The sequence below is a fragment of the Globicephala melas genome, chromosome X (assembly GCF_963455315.2).
Source record: "Globicephala melas chromosome X, mGloMel1.2, whole genome shotgun sequence".
Lineage (NCBI taxonomy): Eukaryota > Metazoa > Chordata > Mammalia > Artiodactyla > Delphinidae > Globicephala > Globicephala melas.
Genome location: NC_083335.1, coordinates 80161854 through 80189413, shown reverse-complemented (window position 1 = coordinate 80189413; position 27560 = coordinate 80161854). Strand labels below are relative to the sequence as shown.

At 46.0% G+C, this 27560-nt stretch overlaps 2 protein-coding genes and 1 non-coding gene across 3 annotated transcripts in view; 1 reads left to right on the top strand and 2 right to left on the bottom strand.

The window, feature by feature from the left end:
- PFKFB1 (6-phosphofructo-2-kinase/fructose-2,6-biphosphatase 1) overlaps positions 1 to 14651 on the top strand; it is a 68637-nt gene extending 53986 nt beyond the window's left edge. Inside the window, exons 9-14 of the mRNA XM_060292153.1 lie at positions 2554 to 2700; positions 6172 to 6276; positions 10117 to 10246; positions 12890 to 12952; positions 14013 to 14077; positions 14429 to 14651. Of these exons, the coding sequence (XP_060148136.1) occupies positions 2554 to 2700; positions 6172 to 6276; positions 10117 to 10246; positions 12890 to 12952; positions 14013 to 14077; positions 14429 to 14488 (570 nt within the window). The 3' untranslated portion in view covers positions 14489 to 14651. The remainder of the gene's footprint in view (positions 1 to 2553; positions 2701 to 6171; positions 6277 to 10116; positions 10247 to 12889; positions 12953 to 14012; positions 14078 to 14428) is intronic.
- A 1921-nt stretch (positions 14652 to 16572) lies between these two features.
- On the bottom strand, positions 16573 to 25775 carry LOC115849824 (trophinin-like). Its single transcript, XM_030851437.2, is given in 14 exon segments — positions 16573 to 17454; positions 17457 to 17832; positions 17834 to 18291; positions 19086 to 19200; positions 19749 to 19811; positions 20228 to 20270; positions 20364 to 20403; positions 20405 to 20444; positions 21135 to 21226; positions 21662 to 21741; positions 22002 to 22065; positions 22181 to 22285; positions 22934 to 24416; positions 25706 to 25775. Coding segments are annotated over 13 exon segments (3408 nt in total). The 5' UTR covers positions 23984 to 24416; positions 25706 to 25775.
- On the bottom strand, positions 19435 to 19563 carry LOC115849829 (small nucleolar RNA SNORA11). Its single transcript, XR_004038157.1, has one exon. It is a non-coding gene; the product is annotated as a small nucleolar RNA SNORA11 (small nucleolar RNA).
- Positions 25776 to 27560: the final 1785 nt, after the last annotated feature.

Sequence of the window (27560 nt, the reverse complement as noted above, 5' to 3'; positions counted from 1 at the left end):
CCAACAGCATCTGCAAGTCCGATGGCTTGGTCCAGGCCTTCCCAGATCTGGCTGCTCCTCCAGCCCCATTACAATAAGCACCCTCTCTCCTGCCTGACTGGTCCCCTCATCTTTCTCACAACTCTGTGCTTTTGCTTGTGCAGCTTCCCCACCGAGGCTGTCCTCCTCTGTCCCCTCTGTCAGCTGGTGACCGTCATTTGCACAGATACCTGCCTTAAAGTGCCCCACCTTTGAATCCGTCTTCTCCTCCATTACTCAGGGCTGATTCTACTCCCCCAAACCCCCACTACAGGTTATCACAGGGTCAGCACTTGTCCTCCCCCAGTTACCGCTTCTTTTCTGCCCTCCCTGCTCCACCCCTTCCAGGACCCATCTCCTGCTCCATGAGCTGGTCCAGGAAGCCCTCCCCTGTCCTTTCCTGCCCTCCTAGTCAGGTCACCTGGGCTCCATCCCCCCCATTTCTGGCCCATCTCTGACCCTCACGGTGGGAGTCTCTTTGTAGCTGAGAATAGTGAGCTGCACATTATGGGTGCTGGCCAATTAAAGAGACACATTTTCCCATATTTGGCCCTGACCCTGGGCTTGTTAACACAGTTATTGTTCTTGCTGGGAGGATGGCTTGGGGTGGAACAAGTGGGAAATGAGGTGCAGGAGGGAGGGAATGTCCTCTCTTATTGGACACCTCTGCACATTCACGGCACCGTCTGCTTCCACATGTGTGGCCTCATTTAATCTTCATAGCAGCTCTGTGCAGTGGCCATTACTGTCACTGATTTATGGATGAGGAGGCTGAGGCCCACACAGGAACAGAGAGTGGCCCCTGGTCACACAGCCAGTAAAGGACAGAGCCAGGACTGAAAACCAGGCCTTCATGCTTGCTCCTCAGCCTCCCCCCACTGCAGAGCTGGCAGTATCACAGGCAAGGCATCACACCGGAAGGCCTGGTCCTCCTGGATCATTTTCTGTTACTTTCAGACTGGTAGCCTCTCCTCGAGGTAGACTCTGACCTCTGACTCTCGCCTCTCTCGCAGAGTCAGAGACCACTGGAGGAGCCACCCTAGCCCGTGGCACCACCTACAGCCAGGGGTCTCTTGGTTAGGGCTGTCCGTGGCTTTGCCTGCACAATTTAGCACCCAGTTTGGACACGTGGCCATCTCCACCCAACATGCCTCCTTGAACACAAGTGTGCACATGTACATGCACACGCCTGGCCCCAACCTTCATGCTAAAGGGCACAGTGCACCATGCATTGTTTACAAAGCAGTTTCCCATCAACTGTCACCCACCACCAATCACAGTAGCTCTCACTTACTATGTGCCAGGGAGCGCTCTGGGTGCTCCTGGTCCATTATCCAATGTGACACAGAGACCAGGCTGAGTGAGCTAACGCTGTTTACATTTTATAGGCAGGAGATATGAGGCCAGAGATGGCCAGGGACACGTCCCAGGCCACACAGGCATAACCCCCATCGTCTGTCTCCCAGTCAGCACTCCTTCCACCAGAGCACACTGACTGCTGACTCATAATCCATAATTAGAATGTGTGTACACAATGCCTATATTTGTACATAAAAATGTGTGCCTGTACCTGTACATTTGTGCAGATGTTCCTCACACACCATCTGTGATGAATAACATGCCTGTATGCAGAAGAATAGCGAACCACTTGCTCATCTGGGCTCCCACAAACCTAAGTGGTTCCTTTTAGTGCTGTCACTGTTTCCCTCACTGGACTGACCATGTCTTAATAACAGGACACCCCAGTACGCAGCACATGGCCACACACACTCAGTAAATGTTTGAATGCCCTTAGAACCTGGGTACCACGTCCCCTGCTCAAACAATGAGAATTCACAGGGTCAAAGGGAAATGTACCCCACATCCCACCCCCATACACTTCCAGACCACACTCAGAGTACCCTACCCAGAACACTAGAATTTCCTGCCCAGAGTCTGCTTCCATTACCTACATGGGCATATCCCAGAGTCTTTTCACCTGAGAAAAGGCCATGTCACAGAAGTGTTCACCCCTAGGCAAAGGGGTGGCCAAGGGGTTACTGTTTGTGTGTTATGGAGATTGGTGGAGATATGGTGTGGACAGAACTTGTTCCTGTGACTGGATTATCCATAAACGTGTACTCAAGGCACCTAGGAGTGCAGGATGGAGCAGAAATGGGAAAAGGAGGGAAGTAGACTATGAGTGGAGTGCTTCCATTTGTACTTTTGTCCCAGGCTCCACAAATGTTAGAGGTGGGCTGTTTGAATAAATGAACAATCAAGTAGGAGGTTCTGTGAGCAAACATCAGTGAATGCACACGCACACATATGCACATATACACACATAAATACACATATTCTTCTCTATTCCCTTGGTTCTTAGTCACATGGGCAAGAGTATGACTTTTTATAAATTGGGAATATTTAAGCTCTACTTTTGCTTGTTCATCGTCACTCCATTATTTGTGGCAGATCTGAAATTCTTCTCATGGTCACCCTGTCTTCTTTCATCTCTCTTTCTCCCCTGCTCTCCTCCTTTGCACCCCTACTCCCCAGTATGCCTATGCCCTGGCCAACTTCATTCAGTCCCAGGGCATCAGCTCCCTGAAGGTGTGGACCAGCCACATGAAGAGGACTATCCAGACAGCTGAAGCCCTGGGTGTTCCTTATGAGCAGTGGAAGGCCCTGAATGAGATTGATGCGGTGAGATGGAGGGGGATGGATTTCCCAGTGGATGGTGAGGCTTGACTCTAGGCTTATCCCCTGGATTGCCTCTACTCTGGCTCATATGGGGAACCTAATTAATTCGGCAAACATTTCTTGTGCTAAACACTGTTCTGTGTCTTGGGGATCCAGTGAAGGCCAGAACAGACAAGATATTTACTCTCATGGAGCCCAAAGGCAGGCCGTGAATAAGACATTGCTTTGCATGTGACAAAAGTTTGTGAGAGGGGAAGTACAAGGGACTATAGAGTCTCAGAAGGTGAGGGTACTCTTGACAAGACAGTGGTGGAAGATTTAGAAGGAAAGCTTCCTAGAGGAAGCTGGAGATGAGACAAGAAGCAGGCAAAATGGACTGGGGTGAGGGATAATTTTAATTCGAGAAATAGGGAACAGTTCATGTGAAAGCCCAGAGGTAAGAAGAGAGCATGGCATGTTTAGGGAACTGAGGAAAAATAGCAGAGAGTCTGGGACAGTGAGTGTGAGGTCTGGAGAGAAGGGAGATGAGGTTGGAAATGAAGACAGCTTATAGGGCTTTATAGCCCATGTTGAGGGATTTGGATGCTGCCCTAAAAATGGGAAGCCATTGTGTGGTCTAAGTCAAGGAGGAGTGGCCTGAATGTGATTCACGTTTTCTTAAAAAAAGACCACTCTGGTCATGTGTGGAGACTAGGTGAGAAGAAGGCCAGAATGAGAATGCATACCGGTATGGAGATGGCTGCATTTGTCTAGGCAAGAGGTGAGGGTGTGATGGCCCATATGTATATTGGAGATGAAATGAAGAAGAAAAATTTGGTAAATATTTCATATGACCCTCGTGACATGGCAGTCTCTCATTAGAGTCAGGTTTTTCCATGAGCTTCTTGAGAAAGTGTTTCCTCTCCATTGTCTCACCTGTACTATAGGTACACTGACCTCAGGTTAGACACTAAAGTAAAAGTTTCACTACAGATATAGATAGCTTGTGTGTAGGTAGGTTAACCTGATTGCCTGCTAGATAAATACAGAGAAGTATGTTTGTGTATACATAATACATATATGCTTAACTGTAGATGTACAGAGGCACATATATTTAGAAAAGGGATATACAGCATTGTTATACATATCACATATATTTGTTATAAAATACATGCAAGCAACAGTTCATCATAATTGTTCAGTTATTGTTTGTTTCTGGCCCACATGTGGTGTAAACATTTATTGGATACCTACTCCATTTCAGGCTCTGGAGTAGTGCTGGAGACAGAGATTGGTTCCTGTCTTCACTGGGTTTTCAGAAAAAAACAGGGTAGACAGAGGAATGCAAAATAGTGTGCATGATACAGCCTCTGATGGGTTAGAATGTGGGCACACAGATGTTGGGGCAAGGCATCTGACCCAGCCATGATCTGCCTAGAGGAAGTGATGCCTAGCTAAAGCCTAAGGGGTGAGTAACAGTGAGCCAGAGAGAGAGGATCAGGAATAGTATGTCACGCAGAGAAAGCAGAATAAGCAAAGAGGGAATTGTGTGTGTGTGTGTGTGTGTGTGTAGACCTACTAAGGTCATAGCAGTGCAGATGGAGAGGGAAGAAAAAGGAATATATCTGAGAGAAATTTAAGAGGTAGAATCTCAGGAATTAGCTATGAGGGGATGGGTAAGGAAGAAGGAAGAATTTAGAATGATGTCTAATTTTCTGGTTTCTTTTCCATTCAGTAATATATTAATAATTAGATATATTAATCTAATAACATTAGATTAAATTAATCTATTTAAATTACTATATAATCTAAATAATATTAATTAATATAATAATATATTCTATTGATTGAGTTTTTAAAATGTGCCTTGTACATTCTGTACTAGTCTCTTTTACATATATTATCTCTAATATTCAAACTACTGTTGTGAGGTAGTTATAATTATCCTTATTTTGCAGATGAGGAAAATAAAATTCAGAGAAGTTAAGCAATTTTCCTTGTCAATAAAGTCAGTGGCCACTTCCACAAGCAACAGGCTCCCAGCATGCCTCAGAATATAAAGTCAAAGCCAATCTGGAAGGACCTTGTGTATATACAGGGTGCACTTTCTCCTATGGACAGTGTCAGTTGCAGGTTTGACACTGCCTGTCTTCTTGTAGGCTGGGGCAGGGGTGAACCTAAACCCTAAGGGAAGCTTGGTTGATGGCTCAAAAGACAACAACCAGAGCACATTGCTCCCCTACAGGAAGGTCTACTTGGAATCTACACAACCAGAAGGAAATCTTACAAACCCAACATCACTTCCCACCTCTACCAGCAGCCACCTCACTTCTGTGGATTTCTCAGTGGGAACTCATTCTCTGAGCCCTTGATTCCTTTGGGTGTGGAGAGTGTATCTCCCCAAGGACCACTCTGAAACTGTTAGGAATTTACTAATTCTTGCCTTCTGAGAAGTCTGTGGATACCTGTTTCTTTATCTGCCAGAGGTCCTGGAGCAGAGGTGTGGGCAGGAGGGATGGGAAATGCTATAACACAAGAAAGCACTGCTGTGGATGTGCGCACGCACATGCGCCTGCCTACACAGTCACAGACATCCACCATAGGTATGTTTACACTCACAGACATGTACTTCACAGACACATGGACCCAATAGTCAAACACAGGTTCCCTCTCAGATGCATTTACCAATCATATTTGCACCATTCATGCACACACATGCACACTTACAGACAGACACACCTAGAGATACATATCACACTCACCATAGACACACATGCAGTCTTTGCATATATCTACATCACATAGACACATAGAGGCATACCAGGGACATATAAACAGTACAGACACATAACCTCAATCATATTACCACAGATTAATGCAGACCTTAGACATAGGTACACAGATACTCACACATATAATCAGGGACATACACACTCACAGATACACATACCACAGACACACTGAGACCCACATGGAGGGACAGACCACAGAGACACCCATGCAGGCAGATTCTTAGATGATCAGACAGTCTTCATACACACACACTCACACCAATACACTATACATATGCTGAGACAAAAACACAACCAACAGCATAGAACCTTAAACATACCACAAGTACACACCATAATCATGCTGCACACACACAGATAAACACAGTCACAAATCCCCACAAATTTATAAAAGTACACACTCATATATACAATGTACACCTATAAACCTTTGGAGACAACCATAGAGAAACACCAGATACCCACCATACACTCAGCCTGAACACACCTATACACATGCACTCATTCTCACATCCACACAGCTACACACCTTGTGCATACATACACACATACATTCAGACAACAGACGCAGACCTAGAGCTGTGTTCACAGAAACCCAGGTGCTTGTGTGCTAACGTTCCACAATCATTGGCTTCAGAACTATGGTAAAGGTTGTGGGGATTTCAACTTGTGAATACTTTTGTCCCCAAATAATTTTTCTCAGGGTGTCTGTGAGGAGATGACCTACGAAGAAATCCAAGAGCACTACCCTGAAGAATTTGCACTACGAGACCAAGATAAATATCGCTACCGCTATCCCAAGGGAGAGGTAAGGTTTGGAGGGGTGACCAGACTCTTAGGACTCCTCCCCAGTATCTCTATTCCAACTACCAGGATTCCATATTTTCCTAGACAGCTTTAAAAACAGGGTAAAGCAAATTTTGCAGCATCTTCCATCCCGCAAGGCATATGATTATCTGGCCCTTTGCTCTCTCATTCTTAGCTATAGGCAACAGATTCCCCTTTTTTTAAAAGCTACACATTTGCCTGATTATTTTCCTGTCTTCTTTCAGGAGGACTCACTTTGTCCTAAACTTTGAATTTGATATCCTTACACTAAAGGTATTTGAAATAGTTCAATATACTCTAATTTCCTGACATTTTATTGCCAAGTTGCCTAAAGCTCCAGCCTCTCTGGACTGTGGGTTGGAGTCCCAAGGGACAATGGCTAATGGTTTATCCAACTTCTTTGCCACCACATGAACCGGACTATCAGTTCCCTATTCCCATGTGAGGTAAATCCTCGTTGTTTTCAACCCAGTCTCCATTTAGCCAGTTCCACATGTTAGAATATTTGTTAGTCATACTCCATTTTTGATAGATTCCAGGGAACAATTATCAGAAAGCAGGATATCAGAGAAGAAACAATAGATATCCTGTGTTACAAAGCACTTTCACATGTGTATTTTCATCCTCAAAAATGACATTATGAAGTCAGTCCGACTTTGCCCTCATTTTCCTTTATATATTTTGAGGTTATGTTGTTAGAGGCATACAAAATTAAAGCAATTATATCTCCTTAGTGAATTGTATATTTTATTATTACATAGTGAGCAAGCCTCTTTCCCCCTAATAATGCTTTCTGCCTAAAAGTGTATTTTATATGATATTAATATAGCTATATAAGATTTCTTCTGGTCAGTATTTGCTTAGTTCATCTTTAGTCATTTACTTTCAACTTCTCTGTGTATGTTTATTTTGTTTCTTATAGACAGCGTATAGTTGACTTTTATTGGTTTTAATAAAAATTGAAAATGTATGTCTTTTGAATTGTAAATTTGGTACACTTACTTTTATTGTAATTACTGATTTATTTGAACTTCTTTCTATTCTCTTATTTTGAGCTCTCTAGGCTTAGTTTATCTTTTCTCTTTTCCTTCCTTCTTTAGAATTGATAGAGTTTTTACATCTATATTTGACTTATACAATCTCCTTTCTTTTAGAGTTACTCTTAACATTTTAATATGTGTGATTGACAAAATCTAAAAATCAATATCTCCACCCACCCCCTAAAACAATATAAAAATGTTACAACTCTGGTCACTCCCTCTCTTAACTTACATGTTAATTGTTGTTTTATATTTTACTTCAAACTTGTGTCTTATCCCCCAGATGACTTATTATTGTTATTAATAGATTTATTATTGTAAGTACAACTTACTAAGTAGATGTTGATTGAATTAATGCTTACTGAAGCACTTCAATTTACAACAATCTATCAGAATATATCACTATTTGTTCCTATAATACCAACATATTATATTTTTTAAGTTAAATCAATATTACCAGAGTAGAATTATTATAAATGCTAGACAAAATAGAGCTACTTCCAAACACTTAATAAACTTTGTACCCACATAGATGGATTTTTTTCTTTTTTAAAAATTTTGTTGAATTATAGTTGATTTACAATGTTGTGTTACTTTCAGGTGTACAGCAAAGTGATTCAGTTATACATATACATATATTCATATATATATATATATATATACCACATCATATATATATATATACCACATCTTCTTTATCCATTCATCTGTTGATGGACATTTAGCTTGCTTCCATGTCTTGACTATTATAAATCGTGCTGCAGTGAACATTAGGTGCATATATCTTTTCAAATTATGGTTTTCTCTGGATATATGCCTACGAGTAGCATTGCTGGATCATATGATAGTTCTATTTTTAGTTTTTAAGGAACCTCCATACTGTTCTCCTAGATGGATTTTATATAGTGGAAAAGGGGTAAAATCACTTATCCAATTAAAATATAATTCTTATTCGCTAAAAAATAATATTGTATACAGTCAGTGTTTATTTAGATTTAGCCACATATATCCAATTTCCTTGATCATTCCCTTGATCATTCTTTCTCCTTACAGCTGAAGTTTTCCTTCTGGGTTCAATGTCTATCTTCCTTTAGAAGTTTCTTTAGGAGGATCTGTTGGTAGTAAACTCACCTTTCTTTTTGTCTAAAAATGTCTTTAAGGAGGGGTGGATCTTAATCCTAGATGGTATTTTGGCAAGGTATAAAACTCTAGGATGACAGTTTTCTCTCGGCACTTTGGAGATATTGTCCCCACTGTCTTCTGGCTTCTAACATGGTTAAGAAGTCTCCTGAAATTCTAATTGTCATTTCTTTTCTCTCTGGCTGCATTTAGGGTCTTTGGGTCTCTATGGCTTTTAGTTCCACTCTGATATGTCTAAATATTAATTTCTTTTCATTTATCTTGCTTGGGGTTAATTGGACTTCCTGAATCTGAGGACTAGGATTCTTCATCGATTCTAGAAAATTCCCAGACATTATATCTTTAAATATTCCTCTCTCATATTTTCTCTATTATCTCCTTGAAATGCAATTAGATGTGTGTTAGTCCTGTCTCTATCCTTTATGTCTCCTAACTTCTTCTTATTTTCAATCTCTTTGCTACATTCTGAGTAATTTCTTCAGCTCTATCTTCCAGAACAGTATTTCTTGAATTGTATCTAATCTGCTGTTTACTCTATCCATTGAGTTTTCCATTTTAATGACTATATCTTTCATTTATAGAAATTCTACTTAGTTCTTTTTCAAATCTAGATCATATATTCAATAGCATCTTATTTCTTCCTTACATTTTTGATTCAATCTTTTATTTCTTTCAAAATCTCAAGCATATTCATTTTATATTGTGGATCCTTTATCTTAAGTTGTTAGGGTTCTTGTTGTTTCTGCTTATTTTTACTCATGATAGCTTATTTTCCTTGCATGTTATGTGAGCTTCAGTTTGATGAAAATTTATCTATGGGAATCCCATGCAGTCTGAGTTGAGAGAATCCAGAGAGAATTTCCATTTGCTTCTTCCAGACACTCTTGGGAGCTAATGACTTGAAATCACTTTTTATTAAACTCTCAGCTTAGCATTTTCTAAAACACATAGGTAGTATAATTCTCAACCACAAATCCACCTGAGGATAGGCTTGTGGTTATACATTCTTACAGGAGGCTTTTCCTAATTTTTTCCACCAAGAGTCAGGCAGAGACAGATATATTTTCTTACTGTTTCCCTTTGCCTGTGGATATATTTTTTAGTTTATAGTTTTTCTGAGGATGTAGTCCTTTGAAGGTCTCAGATTTTTGTGAGAGTCTCAGTCCCAAATCCCCATCTCGTACACACCTAAGGCCTTGTCTCGTGTTTCTATAAGGTTTTAAAAGCTCAAGTCTCTTGGATACTGTGATTGGCAAATGCCCTCATGGGAGTTGTGGCTTCTATATCCATTTATCACTCTTTTTTTCAGTTTTTCTTCATTTTGGAACCATATATTCATAACGTTTCCTTCATTTTCTTGAAAGATCAGCAGTGCAGACATTTATTTTATCCAGATTTTCTAGGGAATTTTAGTGGAAATTTTATTATTGTTATTTACTCTACTATATTGGTTGCCCCCATTTAATAGATGAGAAACTAAGGCCCTAAGAAGGAAGTGAGTTGCCTAAGGTCATACTGCTGGACCAACAACGGAACTGGCACCACAGCCAAGTTTTCCTGATTCCTAGTGTAGAATTCTTCTCCTCTGGGCAAATGTGCCTCATCTCCTCTTCTTACCCAAGTGTTTCTCTCCCTTTCAGTCCTATGAGGATCTGGTCCAGCGTCTGGAGCCAGTTATAATGGAGCTAGAACGGCAGGAAAATGTATTGGTGATCTGCCACCAGGCTGTCATGCGGTGCCTCCTGGCCTACTTCCTGGACAAGAGCTCAGGTACCACTGTTCTCTCTGTTCCTGGCATGGGAGCTGCATGTGAGTTGAGACTCTGACACCAGAAATTGGTGGTTTATATCTTAATAGTTAAGAGCACGGGATCTAGAGCAAGGGTGCATGTGTTCAAGTTCTTGCTCTGTCACATAATACTTTTGGCAAATTACTTTAACCTCTCTGTTCTCAGTTTCCTTATCTGTAAAATGGGGAGAATAATGATGAAGTTTAAATAAATGAACATATTTAACATAAAGAGCTTAGAACAGTTCATGACACAAAGTATGGGCCATGTAAGTGTTAGCTGCTATTATTAATATCAGTGTTACTCTGAGATAACATTTTCAAAGCCAACCTTAACAGTCTGCCTCAACCTGAAAAAGATGAGCCAGTATTTGTCTGAGGCATGCTGTTCTCAGGTGGAATGGGACCTCTTGTGGTCTCTTGATTTTGATTATAGGTTTCTGTCTTTGCTATAGGGATGATTTCCCCAAGATATTGATGTTTTCATTTAAAATTTTTAAATGATAATTTCTTTTTATAAAAAACATCTAGATATTTTAATTTACAGAGTATCTACACTGACTACAAATACTGAAATGCAAACTAAGGCAGCTGGCCTGGCAAGAGACTGTTGTGTCACCTTCAGGTGGGAGAGTCCATTTCTGACATGAATGCTGAAGCACTGACATCTCCAGGATACTGGAGGGAGGGAGTGTGAGGACAATGCAAAGTCATATTTGAAGTGTACAATATCCTGCAGACTTGGATCTTTTCTATGATGCTAGCTTCCAAGCAAAGGGCACTTGTAATATGGAGTCATCTAGAATTGGAACCCCTGGGACTTGAAAACTTGACATTGGACAAGTAATTTCCTCTGCTTGGTCCTCAATCTCTTCAATGGAAAAAAGATGACAGGGGGTGGGGTGGTGCTGCTAGATTTCTGATACTGTCCACATCTCTACTGCTCAGTACTATTTTTGAGACTGTGAGGCCGGTCTTGTAACCCCAGCTGTGCAGAAGAGGAAATGGAAGCTCTGAGGGATGAAGGAATTGCCCAAGATCACAGGGCTCAAGGAGAGGTACCAATCTCAGGTGCATTCCAGAGGCCTCTCACTTCAGACACATGTGAGGTGCATGGGAAGCACATGCATCTCCCGTTTGCACACTGCTTTACCCACTTACTAACCACTTTCATGCACAGGCCATGCCATCTTCTCACAGCTGTCTTAAGAGCTGGGCCAGGCAGGGCTGGGCACATGCTCTTGCCCCTATCACTCACGTGAGGAAACTGAGACCCAGAGAGATGGTGTGACTGAGAACTCAGACCCATAAGACCTCAGAGCTGGGTCCAATCCTGTGCTATGAGAGATAGGAACTTTAGGGACCAGAAAGGGAAAAGTCAAGGCTGAGGTCACTTGTGCAGGCAGTGGCAGAGCTGGGTCAGAGACCTCAGGCAAGTCGCTTCCCTTCTCTGAATCTATTTTGTCATGTGTGCAGTGAGGAACAGTAACTCCTGCAGAGTATCAGTGAGGATGGAATGAGATAGTGCACCAAAAGCACTGGGCCCAGCACCTGAAGATGATGGTGACAAAGGCAAAGAGGAGGAGCAGACTGGTTGCCCAGGAAATTGCCAAATCTTATGTGTCAGGAGGCTGAGTGGTCAGTGGCAGGCCTTAAAAGCCTACGGTGAACCTCAGGGGCAGGGAGGCCGTGAGGGGTGGAGTTCTGGCTCAATGAAGGGAGATGGGGAGCCGTATAGGTTGCCTGGGTGGTCAGGAGGGTGGATGTCTGCAGAGAGGAGTGAGGTGGGGGTGTCACCCCACAACACTGTGAGTCCCTCGAAGGCAGTGGAAGCAGACTGCAGTGGGAAGAGCACACATTTGGCCTCAAAGCATCCTGGGCTCGAGTCCCAGCACTGCCACTTCCTGGCTGTGGGATATAGGGCAAGTGCCTTCCCTCTCAGAACCTCAGTGTCCTCATCCATGGAATGGGCCTGATCATCACCTCCCATCAGGGCTGTCTGAATGTCATCAAGGCCATACGAGTAATTGCATGCGAATATTCAGAACAACTTTATACATAATCCTCAGTAACTGGAAACAAGTGAATCGGTGAATGCTTGTCCATCAACAAGTGTCCCAGGAGTCAGAGGGCACAGGCCTGGGCTGGGGAGAAAGCTGCGGGAGCTGCCAAGGTGCACGCACACCTCAGCCACGGCCCCAGCGCATAGTAGGGCCTCAGAAAACACTTGCTGGGACCTGTTGTGGGCCTTTGTGGTGGGGGAGCCCATGGAAGGGCTGAGGTTGGGGCGGGAGGGAGGCCTGCCTTGGTCTTATGTTTGCCCTGTGGGTGAGGAGGTCGGCCACCTCCAAGGTGACCATCCTCAGCGTCTGGGGGACCCAGGGTCTGTCTGCGATCTCCAGGGCCCTCCTTCCTCCCTGCTCCTGAGGCTGCCTCTCTGCTCTCTTCCTCCTTCCCCACCCTGCTCTCAGCACTGTCTCTGAAGACTGTGGGGGAGAAGGGCCCAGGTGAAGACAACCATGGGGAAGGGGGTGGAAAGGGAGAGTGCTGCAAGCCTGGAGGCCTGGGGAGGTGGTGCCTTCCCCAGCACCCTGTCTCTGAGGGCTGCTCTCTCCTCCTTTCTAGATGAGCTGCCTTATCTCAGGTGCCCTCTGCACACAGTGCTCAAACTTACACCTGTGGCTTATGGTGAGTCCCCTACCTTCATCTGGGGAAAAGCACATAGACACCATGAGCATGCCTGCAATGCCTAGCATTTTCCCAGAAGAGTCCTGAGAGAGATTTCCTGGGTGGGTAGTTGGATGTCTTGGTAGAGGCAGGGCTTGTGATAGCAAGATGAGAATGGGGAAGGACTGAGGTGGCCTCTAAATCTGGGACCTGGCCCCAGCTTTCTCTGTCTCTACCAGAGCACCAATCATACAGCACAAAGCTGTAGAAGAGGGGGTCCCCAAAAGGGACCAGATGAATAAGTGTATGTTGGGGCCAGATTTGAAGAGAGGGTTCAAAGACCAGCCCGGGCAGTTGAGACTCTCTTTGGGGGCATTAGTCAGCTCTGGAATGTTCATGAGCGATGAAGAGACAGACTCAAATCTATTCTGGAGTATGAAGAGGGCAGATGGTGTACTGAAACCTGGATTAGTGTTCAATCCACAGGGATGGAGCTAAGGGGACTTCCATAGGCATTGGGCCTCCTCTGCCCACTCCAGGCCCCAATGATACCACCCTCCTCTTTCTTCAGGCTTCCTAGAACTCCCTTCTGACCTTCCACACCTCTGATGTTGCCATAACCGCATAGTTCTGGAAATAAATTTTACCTGGGACTGGTCGCCCCAGGCAGAGACACCAGGACTCTTCCACCACTTTAGCACCTAACACAGCTGGGAGGATCCACAGAGCTCCATTGTTATTATTAGGTTTCTGTCTCACAGACAAGAGCTGGGGAGGGGTGCAAAAATCATCTCTTGTCATCTCTCATTCCCATTGACAACTGGGCAAGGGAGGCTCAGAGAAGTCTGAGACTATTAGGGGAAGAGCTGGGAGGATGCCCCATTCCTGTATCTTAGGCCTAGTGTCTTCCCCTGACATCACACAAGTGGTCTAAATTCCCCTCCCTAAAGGGCAGTCACAGTCTGCACACAGCATGGAGCTCGGGGTGTGGGTGGTGACGGGTGGAGGAGGGAATGACACCTCAGGAAAGACCTGTGCTTACCCGGGTGGCTTATGGATGAACGGGTTGTTCTTTTCTGAGGCTGCAAAGTGGAGTCCATCTACCTGAACGTGGAGGCTGTAAACACACATCGGGAGAAGCCTGAGGTAGGTGAGGGACTCTGTGTCCTAAGCTGGCACATGGTGAAAGCACCCTCCCCTGCAGAAAGGCAGCCCCAGTCCCACAGAGCTTGGGTGTTTCCACCAACAGGTAGAATAACCAGCACCCAGAAATGCAGGAACCACAGCCCAGACCTGAGGCACCCTAGACACGCACAGCTAGAGCAACCCTGCCTAAAAGGCCTCTGGCTGAGGTTCCCCCAGGCTTGCCTGAGAAGAGGGTCAGGATCCAGGCTTGGCTGAAATAGGGGAGCCTGGCAGTGAGGACAAGAGGCAGGGAGGGGTGGGGGCTCCACACTGCTGGCTGCTTCCTGCTAATACTGGGTTCTCTCCTCTCAGAATGTGGACGTCAGCCGGGAACCTGAGGAAGCCCTGGACACTGTCCCTGCCCACTACTGAGCCCTTTCTAAGACATAAAACTGCCTCTGTCCTCGCTATCTTTCACGTTTAGGAGCTGCTATTGTTGCTCTTCTCTTACACTGAGAACACTCTGGAGTTGGCCTCACTGAAAGAGACCTGCTTCCAGTGAAGAAACCCTCATCAGCTCCAAAACAGGTCTTGATTTCTAGCTACAACTAAGGAGCTGTCTAGGTCAGGATGAAACTTTTTCCTTCTTAATTCCTATTTCCTGATCAATAAAGACTTCTCTTACTGCCTACAAAAGGGGAAAGGAGGTCATTGTGAGGCTTTTCCCACAAGATCCTCTTAAGATCCTGACCCTATGAAATGGCTCTGGTGCTGTTGGGGTATGGACTGGGTGAGAACTACCTGGAAAGAAGGACTTTGGAGTAGTACCTCCAAATGTGAGGGTGGAGATAGGTTCATGTGAGTGCTTATGGCCTTGTTTCTTCGTGGGCAACATAGCTGGGAACATGACACCTTCATCCCTACATTCAAAGAAGAATCTGCACTCAGACCACAGTTCTCCTTCCTTCTCCAACTCTTGTTGCCATCCTGAGTTATTTCACTGTCCATATAAATGATTCAGACAATACCCTGGTCTCCTAGTGTCCTGCCCCCTCAACTTCAGTGAGCATCTTCCCTTCAGCCACTCACTGCTTGGTTGGCATCATCTAGACTTCTCTACAGTCTGACTTCTTAAATACAAGCATCCCACTATCTGACCACTGGCCCCCTGGTCCTTAAAACTCTCTGTGTCATCCACAGGATCCCTAGCAGCATGCCTCCCACACAGCAGGCATGTATGTAGTATTTCTTGAATGAACAATACTTGTTCTTGTACTGCATCAAGAGTATAGTCCTTTGATTCCTCCATTATCTCCCAATCCACCAGTCCTCTTCCTCTTCACTGTTCTTCCATACCTGGCCAGCTTGCATCCTACATTCTATTTCTTCAGCCAATCTCCATGCAGCTACTGTGGGCAGATAGCAGCAACCCAGTTGCGAAGAGACAGATGCATACACCCCCTGACTTTGTTTGTCCTTCCATCACAACCACCAGCAAGACACAAACATTGTATGATCCACATCACTTTTTTTATTGGGATCACTGCTTGAAGCAAATCTACATTTATCTCCTTCTAGAGCCACCCTTAAATCCTGTTCAAAGTCAGGGTCACCCTCTATTCTCTGGTATTCTATCCATCCCACCTCCCCAAGGACGGGTTGATTCAGTCAGTTCCTGACTATTCCATATCTATATCCTGTCCTTCTCTATTGGCTTTTGCCCCCACTGTCTATGCAACATGCTCAGGTCTCTCTCCTATCCCAAAAAAGTCCTCCCTTGTTCCCATGTCCACCTTTAGTTACGTCCCTCTATATCCCTCCCATTCTTACACAAATATCTCAAAATGAATCTATACTTACTCTCCAGAACCCTCTCCCTTTGCCTTCTGTTCCAGGCTTTCTCCTTCTAGATCTTGACTTAAGGTATTATCCCCTTGCCTGCTATGCTTTCCCCACATCTCTACCCCACTGAAGTCATACTTGCCTTTTAGCCTAAAGCTGGAGCCCACCTTCCCCAAAGAGCTATGCTTATCTCTAGCTCTTATATGAACCCAAAATGTCACTCACAACAACTTAGGCACATTAAAAGACAGAACAAACCGCAATTCATTTTTCAAATTTAATGTAACTCATATCAAATATGACAAGACACAGAAAGCAAACAACAAAGCAGGATTGGTAAACAGATTTTTTCATAGTATGTCACCCTCAGCTGATTGGTAATATCTGCTTAGATTGCTACGTGGACAAAGATTCCAAGGATGTACCTTGGCTCCATGGGAAGGACTGCTGCAATTCATTAGCGGTATCTGTAAACATGCGATATAAATCTGAAAACAAAACACCAAACAGAAACACATTTTAGCACCAAATATACTATTTTCTCATACTTCCTTCATTGTGCTCATCTCCCCACCCTGCCCTCCCACCTTGGGGTTTCTTATAACATCTCCCAGCTCTTATACCCATCCCCATCGGCCTTGGCTGTGGAAATGTTGTAATTACCTGAAACCTCACTAGCCATAGGAGAAGCTACAGGCACCAAGGCTGGTGGCTCCACCACTAAAGCCAGCAGCATTGCTCGGTCCACTGCCATAGCCAGCACTACTGCTTGGTCCACCGTTGAAGTCAGCATCGGTGCTCAGTCCACTGCCAAAGCCAACAATGGAAGTGGGTCTACCAATAAAGCCAGTGCTGGTGTTGGAACCACTGCCAAAGCCAATGATGGTGCTCAGTCTTCCATCGAAGCTGGTATTAGGCCCACCGCCAAAGCCATCACTGATGCTGAGGCCACTACTAAAGTCAGCACTGGTGCCAAGTGTGCTGCCAAAACCAGCATTGGTGCCCAGCCCACCACCAAAGATATCACTGGAGATCAGTCCACCACCAAAGCCAGAGTTGGTGCTCAGTCCACCACCAAATCCAGTGCTGGTGCTTAACCCATCACAAAAGCTGAAACCAGCACTGGTGCTGAGTCCATCACCAAAACTGGCACTGGTAGGACCACTAAAGCAGGTGCTTGTACTAGGAGGGCCACCAAAACATAGGTTGGTGTTAGACACACTGCCAAAGCAGAATCTGGTGCTGGGGGCTCCACCAAAGCTAATGCTGGTACTGGGAGCACTGCCAAAGTCAGTAGTGGTGTTAGGTGCCCCACTGAAGTCAGTACTGGTGCTGAACACACTGCCAAAGCCAGAGTTGGCACTGGGTGCACTGTTGAAGGCAATGCTAATGCTGACAGCACTGCTAAAACCAGCACTGGTGTTGAGTGCACCACCTAAGCCAAGACTGGTGCTGAGTGTACCACCAAAGCTGGCACCAGTGCTGGGAGAATCACCAAAGCAGAAGCTGGTGCTTGGTGTACCACCAAAGTCAGTGCTATTGCTGAAAGAGCTGGTACACCAGCTAAACCAGCACTGGTACTGAGTACACCATCAAAACCAGTGCTGGTGCTAGGAAAGCCACCAAAGCAGATACTGGTACTGAGTTTGCCACCAAATCTGGCACTGGAACTGGGAGAGCCACCAAAGTAGACACTAGTGCTGAGTGTGCCACCAAAGCCAGTGCTGGTGCTAAGTGCACCACTAAAGACTGCACTGGTGCCGAGTGTACTGCCAAAGCTGGTGCTCATACTGAGTGCATCACTGAAGCCAGCAGGGGTACTGAGTATGCCTCCAAAACCAGAGCTGGCTCCACCACTGAAACTTGTACTGGTGTTGAGTGGGCCACTGAAACTAGAGCTGACCCCACCACTGAAGTTGGTACTGGTGCAAGGTGCCACCAAAGCTAATGCTGGCTACACTGCTGAAGCTGGCACTGGTGCTGCATGTGCCACCAAAGCTAATGCCAGCCCTGTCACCAAAGACATTACTGGGGCTGGGGACACCACTGAAGCTAGTACTAGCACCATCGCTATAGCTAGCCCTGGTGCTAGATCCTCTGCTGAAGTCAATGTTGGTGCTGGCATTTGCATTTTCTTGGGCTCTGGCCTCAATTTCAAGTGAAAATCTGCCCCAGGCCTGAGCATCATTACCTAACTCTTCTCTTGTTAGGCAGTTGATATCCATGTCATCCCAATTCCAGGGCCCAGCCACAGCTTCCTCTCCAATCCCCATTTGGGCTCTTGCCTCAGCCCTGGCCTCAGCCTCAGCTACAGCCACAGCTGCAGCTTGGACTTCCATCTCCACTGCCTCCCGGTACTGCACGGCCCAGTCCTTGGGGTCTTTCTTCTGCACCTAAAATGAGAATTACAATCATTATAAGAAAAATAACATTTGTAATTATGTATTAAATACCTACCATGGGCTTTGTATAAAACTAATAGTAGCATTTAAAAAAAAAGTCTTAGTTGTTGGGACTCTATCATGGGTCAGTCCTGAGATCCAATTTCAGTTCGATAACTTAGGTGCTGTGTGACCTTGGACAAGCTACTTAATCTCACTGAGCCTAAGTGTCTTCATCTGTAATATGGGAAACGATAAGAGAGTATGTTGTGGATTGAATGTTTGTGTCCCCCCAAAATTCATATTTTGAAGTACCAACCTCGAATGTGACTATATTTGGAGGTAGGCCTTTATGGAAGTAAAGTTTAATGAGGTCATAATGGTGGGTCCTTGATCCAATAGGATTAGTGTCCTTATAAGAAGAGACTCTCTCTCACCACCATGAACACAGCAAAAAGGTATTCATCTGCAAGCCAGGAGGAGAGGCTTCACTAGAAACTAACACTGCTGGACCTTGATCTAGGACTTCCAGCCTTCAGGACTATGATAAAATAATTTTCTGTTGTTTAAGCCACCCAGTCTATAGTATTTTGTTATGGCAGTTGAGGAGACTAATACAAAGTATGAACATGAATGAAACAATGTAAACTTTATGTCAAGCAGCATTCTGGGACATAAATGAAGTTCCATGTGCTTATATATGAACTGCAGACTGCCCTATACCTGCCCATCCCTGTACACTGCCTACCCCAGCCAGAGACATCCTGTACCCTTAATATGCCAAGTCAGGGCAGCTCTCCTATTACCTTGCATGCAAACTTGAGAACTTTCATCTTGCTAGTCTCATGGTAGGAGCACAAGCCCCAGAAGAACTCATATTCAGGTGGTCTGCTGTTGGGGACCCTCTTGTATTCCAGGTACCTTGAAGAAAGGAAATGAAACTTGCTTCTAACCAAGCAAACCTGTTGTCTAACCACTTGGGACCAGGTGGCAACCTCCTCCAAAGAAAAACTAAACTCAGCTCCTAGAGAAGGATTTCCAAGGCCTTCCTTCCCTAGACTCACTCCAAAACACAGTTCATGGTCTTGACCTCCAATACTGAGCCATTTCCCATTGGCCCTGTGCAAAGTAGTCACTTGGTGTGGCAGGGGACGCATGTATAGGGCATGGTGTCACAGGGAGGCCAAAGTATCCTGCCACCTGTGAGGAGTAAACCCAAGTTTCTATTGGGTGTGTTGTAAACAGAGGAGCCATTCTTTGGGCATTCTGCTCTGAGCACACCCCACAGCAAGGGCCTTGTGTTTGGTCTGGCCCAGCCCTGGTATGGTCCACCATGGACTCAGTTCTAGGGAACAGGATGCCCATACCTCTAAAGGTAGTGTAAGAAAAGGGCAATCGAGCACTTTCTGGACCAGATCGGCACACTCAGAACACTTCATGGCCTGACAAAGCCCCCAAACACCACTTACTTCTGCTTCACAAACTCATCTGTGATGAGCTTCCTCACTTCCCCAAAGAGCGAGTGCCTTACCCTAACAATGGGAAAAATAACCCATGAACCAAGATCAGAACTTCCCACATGGGGGCAGAGGCATTTCCCAACATGGAAGAGACCTCTCTAGTACATAAGGCCATCTCAATGAACTCAGGAAAGTAATGAACACATGGTCACTAGAAGCAGGCAGTTGAGGCCAGATGGTTCTTTATCAGGGATGCCCTGAAGGTCTATCTTATATATCAGCTTAGAACAGAAAAAGAACATAGGAGAAAGGGGAAGCAGAGAGTTCAGGACCATTTCCCCATCCACCCAGGTCAGAACCCTGGACCCTCTACCCAGTCCAGCAACCCCGCCCCCTCCACCAGACCACCAGGCTGATGCAATCCTGGGACCATCCTCTCTTGCCAAAGGACAACATGGAAAGCAACTGCTGACAGAGCCCAATCATACCCAGGGTGCAGCCCCAACTTGGGCAGCAACTCCCAGATGACAGCTGCAAGGGGAGGCAAAAGGAAACAGGGATAGAAAATGAACATGTGGAATTCCGACCATGACCCCCCATTCGGCTGCCAGCCCAGCAACTCACCCTCATTGGCCTTGTTGCCATTCATAAAAATGACACTCAGAAATCATCATGAGAAGATCTATTTTGGGTGTGTCCTTGGTCCTAGGGAAATAATGGGACAGAGAGAAGGTTTACATCCAGCAGCCATCTGCAAAAAAATACACACCAGCCAGCCTACTAGGTTAGCTTCTCCCAGATTCTTCAGATATGAGAGAATTCTGCCCAGTCTATGCTTCAAGCTCTATGTGACCCTGGGCAAGGCACTTAGACTCCCTTATTCATAAAATGGGAAAATCACATTTTCCTCTCCCCAGGTTGCTGAGAGGATAGAATTGTACTTGTATTTGTCAACCCACTACAACCCAGACACCCAGCCAATATGAGTCCCTTCTTTCTCTTCCAGACCCCTCAGCTCCAAAAGAATTCTAGGCATGGCCCCACTGATGCTCCTGCCCTTCAACCCTCATGATTCACCCATACCAGGAAGCCCTCCCTTGGGAACCACTCTACCAAGGTCAATAGGAAGAGACAAGCAACAACAGGGAAGCTTCTGGAGATACAGAAAACTTGACAGTAGGAATGACCTGTCCCAGGCTTCTACAACCTCCATTCAATCATAAACAGGCACCACTATCATGTGTAGGGCTCCAACTACGTGTGGGATATGGAAAAGGGGTTTTTAGGCTCTGTCTTTCCTGACTTCCTAGGGGATGTGGAGAGAGGACAGGGATGGAGTAGTACCATGGACAAAAGCAGAAGCCTCCCTCCCATCCTAGCCCTTTCCCAGCTTACGTTCCCAGGATGCCTGCAGAGGATTCCTGAATGCTGATGAGAATATACAAGCTACTTTGTTTATCAATTTCCTTCAGATTGACTCGAAACATCTGCCAAGTAAAAGAATAGCCTGTGAGGTCACAAAATTCAGCCTAGGCAGTGAAATAATTCATGTAAAGCACTTAACTAACACAGCAAACAGGTAACAAATGTACTATTGTTATCAAAATAGTCTTTATGCTTAATGGGACTCTAGGGAGACAGATAATGGGGGATGGAAGGGAGAGGTGAGCAACTGAAATACACTACAGGACATGTCCAGCAGTAGACAGAAGCCAGGACTAAGCTGGGTGGCTTGGGTCCTAGCTGTACTTGCTGTGTGACCCGAGGCTAGTCTACGTCCCTCCCTAGGCCATCATCTGCTCATTTGCACAGTGATGGGGCTGGATTAGGGAGTCTCTGTGGTCCCCCGCAAAGGGACGTGTACACCTTTGTTCCATTCAAGACTTCCCCATTGTGCCCATCCCACAGAGGATGTCCCTCACCTTCTCCAGAGCATAGCTTGCTCGTTCAATGATCTCTGGGAAATATTCATCATATTCTTAGATGACATCCTTCAGCATGTCTGCAGGAAGGGAGAGGTGGGGGCAGCTGGGCTGAGAAGGGGCCACAGAGCTGCAGCCCTTTTGCCAGCCCTATGGGGTTAGTGTAGTCTGAGTCCTGAACTGTGTTAATGGGAGATGCCAGCCATGACAGAGTGTGAAAAGGGCAGGGGAGGATAGATGAGAGAATGAAGAGGCCATAAAACTAAATGGTTACCCCCAGGGCAGGGAGGAGAGGGGAGTAGAAAGGAGAGCTCAGGGAGGAGGGTTGGGATGACTCTACCTGAGCGCTTGATGGGGATCTTTGTCTGGTCCTTAACCAACAGGTATTTCATAAACTTATTTGCCTGGGAGAAGAGGAATACATGGGGAGATCTCAATATGTTTTCATAAAACTTGGAAGAATGACAGAGAAGAGGGCAGGTGAAGAAGAGAAGAGACTGGGCAGCATTGGATTCTTACCCTTTCTTGCAAAATGGCCACATCTCAGGATAGCGGAGGCCTCTGGCCCCATGGAATCCACCTATAATTACCACCACCTCTCTCATCCCCGTTCAGATGCTTGGACTGCATCATCAGAAAGCAGAAAGGTCCAAAATCACCAGGTGAAAGAGATGGCTCTGTCTCCTCACCCTGCCTATTCCTGAAAGTCCCCTAAACCCTCCCTGTAGGGGTCCTGACCTTACCATTAGCCACACTGAGTTCTAGATTTGTCTTTCACTGTCTTCCGGTCAGGAGTTTCATTTCCCTGCCAAGACAGGAGCAACCCAAGGGCAGGGTCTGGTTCTTCCTCTTCTTTTGGCCACCACTGGCTCTACTAGCTGTACCCCTTCAACAAGTCACTTCACCTCTCTGGGACTTGGTTTTCTTATCTGTAACACTGGGACCTAGCTGGTAAGAGTTACTTTAAAACATAAAAGCATAACCTGTGTGACTATACCCAACACAAAGCCTGGTCCATGCTAACTACTATGTATTGATAAATACAAGTTGAATTATATCCAGTTTGTAGCTAAGTGTATGGATGCCTTATTTCCCCACCAATTTTTGAACTGCAAAGCAGCAGGAACTATATCACATTCCTCTCAGCATCTCTCACAGCCTATGTGAATGCAGGGACTGGCTCAGTAAACTTAAAAGAACAAGTGAACAAACCAGGCAGATAGGAATGGAAAAGGAGTACAGAGTTAAGGATGGTGATGTCAGAGATCTCACCTTTCGGTTCCTCTTGCCCCGGGTCCTGGTTGTTGGCTCCAGACTCAACTGAGCCAGGTAGTCATCTGCCAGGGCCTGGACAGCAGCAACAACCTGAGTCTCAAGGGCACTTATATTGATCTGAGGGGTAGTCATCTTGGCCTGGGCCCCTTTGTCAATTTGAGTCTGGCTTTCAGTTGTCCGGGCTTTAGTGGCAACCTTCTGAGCCCTGTACCTTCTCTTGACCCGGAGGGTGGCTGCTAGGGCTTGTTTTGTGACCATTTGACCGGCAGGTGGGGCCTCAGTGATCTCACAGGCAGAATTTGGGCCCTTATAGGCAGCCTTCTTGACTTTGGATTTTTTGGGCCAGATAGCTGCTGCTGAGGCCTCAATCTGCCTAGCTGTCTCAGTGGCATCTGGGGTCTCTAGGAGTTCAGTGTCAGTATTTGTGTCCTTAACAGTTGCTTTCTTGGCTTTGGAGGTTTTCTTAGTTTGGCCTTGGATGGTAGCTGAGTAGGTGGTGGATGGAGTCAGTGAGATCTCAGTGGCACTAGTTATGGCCTTATTGTTAGCCTTCTTAGCCTTGGGAGCTTTCTTAGGCTTGATGGAGGCTAACAAGGCTTGAGAATTGGCTGACTCAGTGGCAATCGGAGCCTGGATAGTCTGTGGGATGACTGGCACATTTAGGGCCTACAAGGGTAACTTGATCTGTGTAGTAACACTCTCACTGCCAGTTGGAAATTGGGAGCCTCGGGCTGCCTTAGCAGTAACTCTCTTTGTCTTGTTGGCTTTCTTAGGCTGAGCAGTGAATGAAGAAGCCTGAGTATTGGCTACCTCAGTGGTAGCTGAAGCCTGGTTGATCTGGGGGATGATTGGCAGGTTTAAAGCCAGAAAAGTTATTTTAGGCTTGTTGGTGGTAATCACATTGGCAGATGGAACTGGAGGGGCAGTGCGTACTGTCTTAGTGATAGCCTTAATAGGGGCCTTCTTGGTCTTGCTTTTCTTAGGCCGGTTGGCAACTGGTGGGTCCATAGCTAGTAGGTCCTTGGTTGATGACAAGAGGGTATGCATCAGCAAGACACTATCTTCTTCTGTTGTCTCAGGCTGTACATCTGGAGGGAAGTGAAGCCCAGGCTCCCAGAGGGCCCTACACACTTAAGATTATAACGTGCTGAGCCATCTGGCCTCCCTACAATCCACCCTTTCTACAAAACCTCCCCCTCCTCTGAATGGTGACTGATTGAAGGGGAGGGTGAAGGAAGAGGAAGGGAGCAAGAAATAGGCAGGTTTTCTTCACCTCCTCCTCCACCATTCAGGGGAGGACTGAAACAGGTTAGGCAGGAAATTATGCAACTACAGAGTGGTAGGGGCTCAACAGCCTTAAATGAACTCAGAATAGGGCAGATGGCCTGCCAAGAATGCAGAGGGGCCTCACCTGGAACGGGGTCATCTTATAATCGGAGTCATTTCTCCTATCCATTTTTCTGGAAAGCCGAGAAGGGGCCTGAGTCAGGAAAGAATAAGAGGGAGGTGGACATTCATCAGGTCTCCTGCCAATCCTGAAGGAGGGGGTTCTGATCAAACCTTGGGCCCCAAACCCTTCAACTACTGGGTTCTCATACCTAGAAACCCAGACCATCTGGCTTCCAAATCCTAGCTCCTTTTGCCTCCAAGAAACCGCAAGCCTGCTCTCGATCCCGCCCCTTTACCCTACAAACACCCTTACCGCAACTCGGTAGTGCGCATGCACATCAACCAGAGGCGCGAGGGCAACCGCAGGCGCTCAGCGCGCATGTGCTTTGGTGGACTGGACAGCCTGACCACCTCAATCCCACATAAGCCCTCTGCCCTCAGAGCAGCAGAACATCTTGACGCCACTCCTGACCCACTCTTTCTAACTGCATCTCGTCTCATTCCAACCCTTCCCCCAACACCGGTCCCTCTCCCTCCGCTCTGCAGCACCTCTTCGTTCCGCCCCTTCCCCAACACCATACACCTCTCCTCTGCAGTATAGCCACGCAGCGCACTGCCCCTTTCTGTAATGCCCCCTCCCTCCGCTCTGCTGTACTCCTCCGTACCTCCTCTTCTCTTTATATGCCCCCTCCCTATGATCTGCAGTAAGTGCCTGCACTGCCCCTTCCGCAACACCGCACCCCTACTTCCACGTCTGCAAGTGACCATCCCGCCCTTACTGCAACATGGTTACCCCACCCACAAATCCTATGGTATTCGCCTTTTGTGTAATCCTTCCCAAACGCTACCAGGTTCTGTCCCTTTCTTTTCAAACCGGTATCAACCGGGTCCTAGCCCCTCTTTTCTCCCCTCTGAGCCAGGTCATTTCAGATGTATAATAAGGATTCTGCCTCTTACTTTTTCTAGCTCCCAGTCTCTACTTTCTGTGGCCCAAACCAGGTTCTGTGACCTCTCTCCAGTTTAAACGAAGCCTCCCATCGCCTATCTCCCTACCTAATTGGATCGTGTTCCATTCTTTCTATGGCCGGAACTATTTCTCCATCTCTCTTTTCTGCAGTCCCAACCGGGTCAGCATCCCTCCTTCCTGCAGCCCGAACTGAGTCCAGATCTCTCTTTCCGTTGCCCAAAGGGGATTCTGCCCTCTCCTTTCTCCCTTGCAAACCGAGTCCAGACACCTCTACCCGACCACTTCTATGCGGTTAGCTCCTGAACCTCTAGCAGGTTTCCTTCAAACCCTAGGGATGTGTGGAGTCAAGCACGTCAAACCCTAGCCTGGAGTCCCCCACAAGGTCTTCAGTAAAGCAGGGCACTTTAGCTCACCTCTCCCGTCCAGAAGGCATCGCTCTCTCCAAGCCTCTCCTTAGGTCTGAGCCTATTTGCTCCCCCTCCCCAGCCGGAAGTGATCCTGCCTCTTTCCGCCTCCAGAGGGGTCTCCTTCCCTGCCTGTCAGTCTCCTCCCTCACTCCCTACTTCCAGATTTCCTTTCTCCCCAATGTGACCTCTTTTCTGCTTACTACCTCTTATTCAGCAATCATTCTTTTCTATTCTCCATTTGATTTCTCTATCCCCCACACTGTATCCCCATTCCTATTTGATTCCTCTGTTGCCCCTAGGAGGACTGTGTTTCTCTGGGCTCCCACACCAATGCTTCCTACAGACCCCTCTATGCCAACCTCAGTTACATAGTGTGTTGTTGTAGTGTGTTGTGTGTCTGGGTCTCTCTCCCCAGGAGCTGCTCTGCGGTAGGGGACTAGATCATGTTAATTTCTATTGCTTAAGTAGGACCAAATTAAGACATTTAGAGTCTCTAAACGCTAAAAGTTAGGGTATCCCCTGCATCATATGTAATTCAGAATAAAATCAGTAAATATAAGAAAGTCTACCAAAAGTTTTTATTTATCCCCTGATCACTATATTGATGCTTTTAATGTATATCAACTTAGCTGAAAATTTTTACTGGGACTGTGTTTCTCCTTTATTGGTACACTGGTACACAAGTGCTTAGCCTCTGTCTCTTGTGGAATGGAGCACTGCTCCCCAGTGTGGAAAACAGTTCTTCTAGGGCAATCACTTACTCCCTCAGTCAGTAATTATTTGTTGAGCACACAGTTGTGCCACGGCCCTTGTTGGATGTTGGATCCCTGCCCTCAAAGAACTCACATCTATTTTTTTTAACTTTATTGGAGTATAATTGCTTTACACTTTTGTGTTAGTTTCTGCTGTATAACAAAGTGAATCAGCTATAAGTATACATATATCCCCTCCCTCTTTCATCTCCTTCCCACCCTCCCTATCCCACCCCTCTAGGTGGTCACAAAGCACAGAGCTGATCTCCCTGTGCTATGCGGCTGCTTCCCACTAGCTATCTATTTTACATTTGGTAGTGTATATATGTCCATGCCACTCTCTCACTTCGTCCCAGCTTCCCCTTGCCCCTCCCCATGTCCTCAAGTCCATTCTTTATGTCTGCATCTTTATTCCTGTCCTGCCCCTAGGTTCTTCAGAACCTTTTGTTTGTTTGTTTTTTAGGTTCCATATATATGTGTTAGCATATGGTATTTGTTTTTCTGACTTACTTCACTCTGTATGACAGACTCTATTCTTAAGTTCTAAAACGCCCATGTAGGAAGAACTAGTATTATCACCATTCCACAGTTGATGAAATTAATGCCCAAGAGGTGACGTGTCTTGTCTAAAGGCACATGGTCACTAAGTGATGGAACCAGAATATGAACCCACATCTGGTTGATTCCAAAGCCTGACACTCACTGTGGCAGGTCTGATACTTGGTGCTACTGATGGGAAGAAGAAAGAACCCACATTGGCCCTGTGCTCTCCTCCACACTCTTCCTCTTATTTCCCTTGACCATACCAACACCCTATCTCTCTTCCCCCTTCCCTCCCTCTCTTCAAGTATTCTCCCCCCCCTTCTCCCATTTCTTCTTTCTCTTCATGTACTTTCTCTTTCTCTAATTCACTGGTGAAGAGTTCCCCAGTGGTTTTCCATGTGCCAAAACCCATACTATGCACTGGAGATGCAAAACTGGATGAGATTCACAACCTGTCCTTGAAGATTTCTCCATCTGGCTGGGATGCATAAGAATACAACATGTCACTGAAGAATCCCAGAGCAGGATACTGACGGGCCTCACAGAGGAAATCGCCTACTGGAAGA